Source organism: Phyllobates terribilis, unplaced genomic scaffold (assembly GCF_046119375.1).
Source record: "Phyllobates terribilis strain yellow unplaced genomic scaffold, ASM4611937v1 Scaffold_3__8_contigs__length_932513732, whole genome shotgun sequence".
Lineage (NCBI taxonomy): Eukaryota > Metazoa > Chordata > Amphibia > Anura > Dendrobatidae > Phyllobates > Phyllobates terribilis.
The window spans coordinates 874,734,306-874,744,118 of record NW_027362763.1 but is presented as its reverse complement, the minus strand read 5'-3'; the positions used below and the strand labels follow the sequence as shown (position 1 = coordinate 874,744,118).

At 43.8% G+C, this 9,813-nt stretch overlaps 1 protein-coding gene across 9 annotated transcripts in view; it reads left to right on the top strand.

Moving 5' to 3' along the window:
• The first annotated feature begins 1,191 nt into the window (after positions 1-1,191).
• BIRC6 (baculoviral IAP repeat containing 6) overlaps positions 1,192-9,813 on the top strand; it is a 288,254-nt gene continuing 279,632 nt past the window's right edge. For all 9 annotated transcript variants that reach the window (XM_073672646.1, XM_073672640.1, XM_073672642.1 and 6 more), the window contains exon 1: positions 1,192-1,675. In XM_073672646.1, coding sequence (XP_073528747.1) covers positions 1,255-1,675 — 421 coding nt within the window. In that variant the 5' untranslated portion in view covers positions 1,192-1,254. The remainder of the gene's footprint in view (positions 1,676-9,813) is intronic.

Below are 9,813 nucleotides of genomic sequence, written 5' to 3'. Positions count from 1 at the left end.
CATAGCAGAGTATTTCTATGTATTTGTAGTCTAGAGGGAGAACAAAAGAGATTTTTAATGCTATAAAATTACTAAAAAATAATGAAAAACACTTGATAATGAAAAAAAAATATTATTTTTTAAATAATAAACATCACAAATTAGCAAATAACAGACATTTTTTGTGTTCCTATAATCGTAATGACCTGCACAATACAGTGATGACATTATTTACGGGGATCGGTAAATGGCGTAAAAAATGGTGTGATATTTTTTCTGTTTTAAACCCATAAAAAATATAATAAAAACGTAACGCTGAGGCTGTGTTCACACGTAGCATATATGCTGTGTTCGTTCTACTGCTTCATTTTTTTCTGCAGGTGTCCTAGCCCCACAACGCAATAACAATCTTCTCTGATTACTACGTCTTTGCTGTGTTTCTTGTATGCGTTTTCCCCCTTATTTGATGAGATTTTGGTGGAGATATGATGCAGACATTTTTTTTATACTACAGAAAAGCATTGATTCTGCGCTTAAAAAAGCAGCAATTTTTTTTCATGTGTTTTTTTTTCATACGAACCCCATAGAAAACAAAAATGCACCAAAACCTCAGAGTTCAGCAGCGTCTTCAGACCACAGAGAGCGGAGATTTCATGGAATCGCATCCACTTTGGTTGGAAATTTAGACAAAAAAAGTGTTAATGTGTAGTTTGGTGTGGACACCTGCAGAAAACAAAAAACACAGTATTTATGCAACGTGTGAACGCGGCCTTACAGACACGAGTATGCCAGACGTCCTATAGCAACACTACATAAAGATGAGAAAGTTCTGGCGGCTCCGGAACAAAAAATAATCCACAGTCCCAAAGCGACTGTAGCCATCTATGTGAGGGAGCTGAAGGGCGGTGTGTGGAGCCTCAGGGGTGGATATAAATGACAACTATGTTTTTCCTTTATACATTTTCTTCAATTTAGACCCACTTATGGCTTCGTCTGAATAAAACGGCATGGAAAACTGCGTGTGTGATTGTAGCCCTACCCAATGGCGGAGGGCACCTACAGACACCGCAGTGTAGTAACAGTGCGGTTACTCAAATTGTCTGAGTCACTGTGCGAGTTTCTGGTCAATAAAGTTTGTTTGATAAGCAAAAAAAAAAAGCGCAGTGTTCTCTGTGGCTGGCAGGACGCACACGCACGGCCGTCAGGCGAGCGCAGGTGTCGTCACTTCCGGTGTCCCCTCCTCCTGTCCGTGCGGCTTCCTGGCTGCTGCCCCGGATGGTGTATAGCGGTAGTGGAGCTGCTGCGGCTGCTGCTCTCCTGTCACCTGACGCAGCGGCCGGCGGCCCTCCTCCTCCTCTTCTCCCTCCTTCTCACCCGGCTCCTGGAACGGAATCCTCTTCCTCCTGCCCCAGAAGTTCTCGCTCGTCAGCCTCTGTGCCTCGCTCTTACCCCGGCCTCCCCGCCCCGGTGTCCCGCCCGGAGGGGGCCCGGCTGCCGAAGATGGCGGCGGGGGCTGCGGCGGGATCCTCGGAGTGGTTAGTTATGAGAGATGGATGTTTGCGCTGTGACGAACATGGTGTGAGCAGTCTGTCCTATCATCCGGCGCTGAATGCCATCCTGGCCGTCACCACCCGGGGCAGCATCAAAGTCATCGATGGCACGTCAGGGGCTATCCTCCAGGCGTCCGCCGTGCACGGTGAGTGCCGGGGAGTGGGGGCTGTTACCGAGCCGTGACGTGCCGCTCCCTACGTGTCATGTATCGCCGGCCGGCAGCTGTTATACACAGGAGCTTGTATAGGCCACTGCCTGCGAGGGTGAGGGGCTCCTGGCTGCTGCCTGCAGGAAGGCGAGGGGAGGCCGGCCGCCGTCTGTAGGGCGAGGGGAGGCCGGCCGCCGTCTGTAGGGCGAGGGGAGGCCGGCCGCCGTCTGTAGGGCGAGGGGATCACACAATCATGGGCAGTGATCTCCTTCCTACCCCTGTCAACATTAATAATATGATAGGTGAGGACCGCTATAAACATGTATAAACCGGTCAGTTGCAAACATTTGGGCGACATGATCACTGTCAAATTTATAAGTAAGAAAGAAGATCCCTGCTAGGATTTACGAATGGGGTTGAGTACATTCCAGTGAGCAAAAAGAGTAGTGAAAGATATTCCTGTCGGCATTTATAAATTGGTGGAGGTGGCCCCCCTATCAGGATTTGGAAATGAATAGAAGAGCATTCAGGTCAGTATTTATAATAGGGGATCAGTAGATCCCTGTTTCTGTACAATAATCTAGTTGGTACGAGGTCCAGTTAGCATTTGTAAACCGGTAGGAAAGAGTCTCTAGCTCCATTGATAAACTGCTCAAGGTAGACCCCCATCAGCATTTATAACTGGAGAGGGCTGGGTCCCTATCAGTATTTTAGGGACTGAGAACCAAAATTCTTTGCTGATGGTGTACATCAAATCTGTATGATTACTGAAAACAGCACTGAGCACATGACTAAAACCGTCAACGCTCATTAGATGACTGTAGGCCAACAGCCGTCACGGCCGATTCTGCAGTACACGAGAGCTCATTCGGTTGAGTGGTCCTGTCTTCTCTATGAGAAAGTCACTGGTTGACGCGTCGACCGTCAACTTATCTCCAGAACAATGCGATCGGCAGTCCAAAATCGGACCTGCCCGATCGACCTCTCCGACGATCAGTGGACCGAGCCCCTATACACACTAAACTGCCGTCCGAACCCATGTATATCAGCGGGTTCAGCCGACTTAATTGTAATCTGTATGTGGGCCTGAACTACTGCCAAAATTCACCATTGATGGTATATTCTTGCTTGCCCCCTGCTGCAGATCATATATTACTCTCTGTTACTACACTTCACATGATGTAGGAAAGTGAGAAAAGAAAACTGGGCCATTACTGAAACCGTTCGGTGGAGCATTTGCATCTGTCACCTGTGCCCTATGCTTTATTACTTTGTTTTTACTCTCAGGAACTGCTGTCGTCCCTAGTGTCTGACTCGCACATTAAAAGCGTCATGCATATTTTTCTAAGTCTGCAGTCACAGTAAGTGACTTCTGAATCCTCACATGCATGGCACTCTTGTCAGGATTCTCCGGTATCTGCAACGAGACCGGAAATTCACGTGACCTCAGGTATGTGATTTGCATACTTCTGGCCACATTCTGACTATATGTGCTCGACTTTGCTCAATTCACTTGCTGGGAATAAGATTAAAGTTTATATCTTGTAAAAATCTGTGCTCCTCTAATTCTGCCACTCTTTTCCATTTTTGTACCTCTTCCCTCTATTGCAGAGATTCACAATTGTTTGTTCTGTAGCACAGTTTGTGAAATCTCTTGCAGTCCAACTAGACGTTTTTTCAGTCTTTTCTGGGGGCACGTGCTTTTACCCCCTCCTTCCCATTTGCTGCCAATCACAGCTTTGCGAATGATCTAGCAACCTGTCACTCTCAAATGCTGCTGAGCTGTGATTGGGAGAGGGTGGGTGGAAGCGCACGCCCCCCCAGAGAAGACTGAAGAAATGGCAAGTTGGGCAACAAGCAGAGTTTTCAAGTAGAGCACCCCAAAAGCGGCAAATATGAATATCTCTGCAATGGAGTAACACAGCACAAATAGAAAAAAGCGTCAGAGTCAGGGGAGCGCAGGGATTTTCTTTAAGTCATTTAACACAATTTTTTAACAAGTGACAGGTCCTCTTTAAAGGGTTATTCCAAAAATAGTAAGTTATCCACAATTCATAGGATAGAGGACATCTTATTGATTGTGGCGGGTCTGAACAGTGGGACCCCACAGATTGTGAGAGCTAGGCTTGCAGAGCCCTGACTTGAAAGGAGAGGAGGTGAACAAGTTCGATCTTTTCTCAATTTTGTTATGAATTAAATTGCCTTTTAATGGCGACTTGGAGATAAATTGTTGGTTAAAGGGGTATGTTTTCCGGGCTCACAGATACAGTATCAGGCATTTATTGCCCATCAAGTGAAAAAGTTCTCAAAATGAGCATTCCCCTTTGAGCTCATACAACACCTTTTAATGAGTTCGGACATGGTAAAAACAGCCTGCTATGTATTTTGCAGTGTTTTCAGTGTGTAAATCGCCAGCTATTACAGCAGCCATTTTTTTTTCTAATCCTGTACAATCCCTTTAATAAATAATGCACCATTCATGCCAACTACTCGTTCCAATTTTATTGGCGCAAAATACTTGTTAGTAAATGATGGCCACTGTACCTTATATTTGTGTCTCTTACCTATGAATGGGCAGAATGTTATAATGATCATGACATTAGTGAGGACCTTTCACTACTGCAAACATGTTTGTTTCACTAAAAAAGCTTTAGGTGCCTTGTTAGCCTGTGGTAATAAGGTTGATTGCTCTCAGTAAGAGAAACAAAATAATAATCTTGTATATACATTATACCTTCTAATGGCTAAGAAAAATAAAATGCATGATGTTATAAAGCAAACTTTTGAGACTACTTGGCTCTTTTCATCAGCCATGGTATAACAAAGTATCTGAAGAAGCAAAAAGCAGAGACTTGGTGTAATAAATGGACATTTAATAAAACAAACAATGAGCTTGGAGAGTAAATCCTTTAAGGGGTGGTTCACTACAGGGACAACCCCTTGTCAATTGTTATATTCCATTGTATAAAATAAAACCAGTAGGCAACTCCCTAACTGATTTACCCTCCAAGCTCATTCTGTTTGTTTTCTTAAATGTCCATTCATTACACCATGTCTCTGCTTTTTGCTTCTTTAGATACTGTTATCCATTGCCTGATTAAGAGAGCGACATAGTCTTGAAATCTTTCTTTGTAACATCATGTATTTTATTTTTTATTAGCTGTTTCACTAAATATTTGTAGTCTTCAGAAAATAATTCTGGAGCATGTTTTTTCCTATCCTGGTCGTGTTCTTCCTAGAAATGTATGCATTTAGCGAGTGGCTGCACAGCAACACATTGCAATGTTAGACGCAATGATTCGCTATAGTGTCGCTGTTGGGCGTCGGTCTGGTGCTGGATTCGAAATGGGTCCAGGACCTTCTGTGGTCTCCCATTTCAGTCCAGCCGGGGCTGATGCTGCTCAGCATCGCCGTCAGCCCCAACGCCTAGCTGGTCCACGAGCACTGTTTGTCTCCCAGGTAGTTGTGCCTAGCAATGTTAAGCCTGGGTTGCAGAGGGAGACAGGGCTTGCGGAATCTAAGTCCAGGATTTGCCGCACTGAGCATGTCCGTGACCTGGCGGATCATGATTGGTGGGTTGGCACCCACCTGACCCGGTGACCTGGCACCGCCTGATTGGTCACGGGTGTCATCACCAATGGTGCGACAGTGGGGCAGTGCTTAATCTTTAAAAGGCCCTCCCACAAACATGGCGGTACGCTCAGATCATTTGAGTTAGCTGTTTGTGGTGTGCACGCTTACTCTGGGCTCCTCGAAGAGCTATAGCTTTAGCTAGGCAGGTAGAAAAAGTAGGTAGGTAGCTTCGCCTCGCTGACTGGCTCTAACTAAGGGGTTCACCTTACACCCCGAGCCGCCTGTGAGCTAATTAGAGCGGGTTTGCTCAGTCCGGTAGCACGCCGACTGAGTGCTCGAATACCCGGCGGGAATCACACCCGCACGCTAGCGCCGTCTACTATAACGTAGCGCCTGTACCGTAGACAGGGCTACTGCTCATAGTCCGGTCACACGTCTCCCTGCGGTTCTTGGAGATTGTGTGAACCGCTTTAGCGCCAATCCCCATAGCGTAGCTCTTGTATCAAAGACAGGGCTACTGCTGTTCCCACGGTCGCACGTCTCCCTGCGGTTCTTGGAGATTGTGCGAACAGTCTTACCCTTCCGTGTGCATTAACACGAAGGGCTAAGATAATTGTTAGGTGCGTCGCCGGTCGCTCTCTCCTCCGTGCTGTAAACGGAGATAGAGCGTACCGCTATACCCTGTCCGGTGTGAAGTTAACACGGAAGGGTTTATCATTTAGTTGTCGTTTGCCTTTCCACCCGGAGAGTGTTCGGCAGCAGTCCTCTAGGCTGCTTCGCGGACCCCGGGGTCGGTTGCCTTCCATTAAATTAAGTTGTCTGCAACCGCTCCCCTTAACAGTCGCTTTGCGAACTTTTGACAGACACAATCAGAGCTTTAAAATAGTCGCGCGATAGCAAGTTGCAGATATGTTTTACTGTTTTAGTTGCCAAAGTGGTGTGTCCTTGCACAGTCTGACAAAAGCACCACCGATTGGCCTGTATGAGATGTAGATACTTGTCACCGACTGGTAACACTGTTATCTATTTATACATTTCTAGTAGGAATAACAGACGAACCGCATAACATAAGAAACAACTCTTGTAGGGAATAAAAGTATAGACGTTCAGCGGAGCTGTCAAGTCCTCTTAATTTGCAGTAACACAAGGAAACACTTTACCCAGCTTTATGTAGGTTAATGAAAGGTTATTCCATATGTGACATCGGTCTGCAGTAGGTAATTAGTGATTATGTAGAAGAGCGGAGTGTACCACAGTAGGGCATTTCAGGACAGGATCATAACGGGACGGAGCATCACAAGGCATATGTGCAGGCTTGCACAGGACTATATATACACACACACTTTTTTTTTGTGCATACTTGAGCTAGTCAGCGACTCTACAAAAAAAAAAAAAATAGTTAGCCACTGTCAAGAAAATTCTCCTGTTGCCCATTGACCGGTATATATATGGTAACTGATGTATTATCAGTGGATGACGTTGGCAATATGTTTGCCTCATTTCAGCGCTCTGTTTTATTAATGCGTTTTGTATGCACATATGAATAATTTCCTAAGGAGTAGGATTCATCTTTGTTGCTTGGATTAATGATGATCTAGGAGGTCCTCGGTGACTACCCTTGTTTAATATACATATTGTTATATCAACAAACAGATCAATACACATATATGGCACTTCCCAATGCAATACATAAACCTTTTTCTGGGTAAGGAATCCCCCGAAAAAATTAAGAGATCCATAAAAATAAAATTAAGAGTACATAATCTTTATTCAAACTTATTAAAACAACAATGAAAACAATACTAAAAAACAGATGCCTCTAAAGGACACGGTCTGTGGCTGACTATATCTTATAAACAATCAAAAGCTTCCAGGATATCTATTCCAGCACAAATGCAAACATGCCGTCAATTATACCCAGTGGCTACGATACAGTATTCTATATACATATGGTGGCATTTTTGTGTTGTGAATGAAGACCTGCTGGAAAAATGATTTTGTTGTTTACACCAATAATGAGTTATAATGTCATGTAAGGTTGGTATGGTCCAGAAAAGGTAATCTTGATATAAACCACAAGAACGAGTATGCCTGTTGTCAACGACAAATAGCAGAAAAGTGCAAGGTATATAAATGGTATTGAGCTAACAGGAACAATTTTCTATCTCAAAATGTGTTCATTACACATCAAAATTGCACATTGCCCACTGACCAGATATAGTCACAAAAACAATAGATGTAATGCAAAAGATCTATCTTCCACAGATAGACAATACTAAGTATGGGGGCTATTATGCAGACAAAAGGCAAACTAAAAGAAAACAATTTTATTACCTGTGTCACGCAGAATCACCCAAGGTGTCAGCCGCAGTGCCCACTCACCCCTTTGAATTGTTTATAAGAGCTAGTCAGCCACAGTGTCCTCTAGAGGCATCTGTTTTTGAATAAAGATTACGTACTCTTTAATTTTATTTTCATAGATCTCTTCATTTTGGGGGGGGGGGGATTCCTTACCCTGAAAAAGGTTTATGTATACATATTGTGTGCTGCCTCCTGTGCTCAAGGTTAGGTGCTCTCCACAATCCAGTTACAGGTGATGAATAGCACAGCATGCGCTTCTGTCCTCCGTGACCATGGTGACTGATCAGACCCTTTTTTTGATTGACAGTTCTGGTTTAATCGTATTTGTCGTGAACCATTGGTATAAACCATTTTTGCATTTTTAAAGTAATTTTCTATGGCCTTATAATGAACGACTTTGCATAAATTTAAATAAGTTATCTAGTTTATGGTGTTACTAAAATTGGGGGAAGGGTGAGTTCTATTCAGGAACCTCGACTCTTTATCCATTTAACGAGTAGTTACTGTAAATGGGTTATTGCTCTGGAGGATCTGTTCTGCTTTCATTGTACTGTCAAACAGCTGCTTTAGTTGAGCCCTGTGTAATGCTTGATCTCAACTGTGGTAGCGCTGCAGGCAGGCTGATTGCTTAGGGCTCATTCAGATGTCTGTGCCAATCTGTCCAAGCACTGATGGCTAATGCACAGTCTGGCTGCTGCTCTCCCGACCTGAGCATGACAGCCTCATTTATTTCTATGAGGCGGTCATGTTTTGGGTGGTGAGACATGCGTCAGCCTGTGCAAATTGGTCCGAGATCGGATCACAACGCATGGACGTCTGAATTAGTCCTTAATGACAGATCTGCCTATAGCTTACAACTGAGTGCATTGCTATGAATAGAACTAAAGAATGTCAAGAAAGCCTGAACATGGCCATACTCTGTAGACTAACTCCAGCTAATGCTGTGGTGTTTTGCCATCAGCAGACCATTTAATATATATTTGGTGGTTAGCTGGCTCTCATTCAGCAGATATTTAATGAGAAAAATATCCTGGTTTGTTGATTTCGGCATGCCCAATCTATAAGGTACATTTACATAGATTTTTGCCCATAATGTTTGCAGCGGCTATTTACAAGTCATTCACTACTTGTTTAAAGGTCCATTCAACTGAATCGATAAACTCTATGGGGACAGAACTGTTGTTAAGAGGTTGTCCGGGACTTATTACATTGATGACCTATCATTGCGACACCTGGCACCCCCTGCCAATCAGCTGTTTTAAGTGCCTGTGGAGCCAGAAGTCCTCAGTTACAGTCCCCTGTAGCACCATCATTCTATCTCTAGACAGCATGCATCTTGTTAGCAGCACAACCCCCTGTTCATACAGTGGGCCATGCTGCCATGAATGGTGACTTAATGGCCCACGTACATGATCCAATCAGCCCATGAACGAATGTTTTTTTTCCTGATTGGTTACATGATAATGCAAGCCAATGATCGTAATGAGTATTAGGCCTCATTCACATGTCTGTTTATTAGGTACATATATCTTTTTTTTTTTCCATGGCTAGAACACTTACCCTTGGGCTGTACACCCTCTGTTCTAAAGTTATGCCCCGGTAATAAAGGTGCACATTTTCCCTACAACTAACTGGGCTTATTCCACAGAACATCCCTGTGGACTCGGATGTGTTTTGAGAACGTCAGAGGAGAAAAAACAAACGCCCACAGAGAAGTTCTATGGTATACGCCCAGTTGGGTGAAAAGAAAATTTGAATCTTTATTTCCAGGGGACATAATTTTGGTATGATGGAGCACAGAAGAAAAAGAAAAACTGTTCCAGAATCATTAGAGCAATGATAATAAAAGGAGTTACTCAGTTTAATACTGCTAATAATTAAAAAAAAAATCCAGTGATGGCTCCTCTTTTAACATCTTTGTAACAGGTAAGAGAAGCTTTGCATTTTTTTTTTATATGTCATATGAGAAAATCAATGATGGCAAAAATAGACATACAAACCCCGTTGAAAATGGGTCCGCACCTAGAAAAAGAAGCCAATGTCTGAATGAGGCCTTATCAATGCAAATTGGCCTGTGTGTATGGACTTTTAGTTCTCTATTCTTCACCTCTCTATTAAGAACATATCCACTCTCAGCCTAACCGAGCTGTGAAGGTCTGGAGGAATGGCTGTCAATGAACAAGGTTTGGCAGCCACCTGTC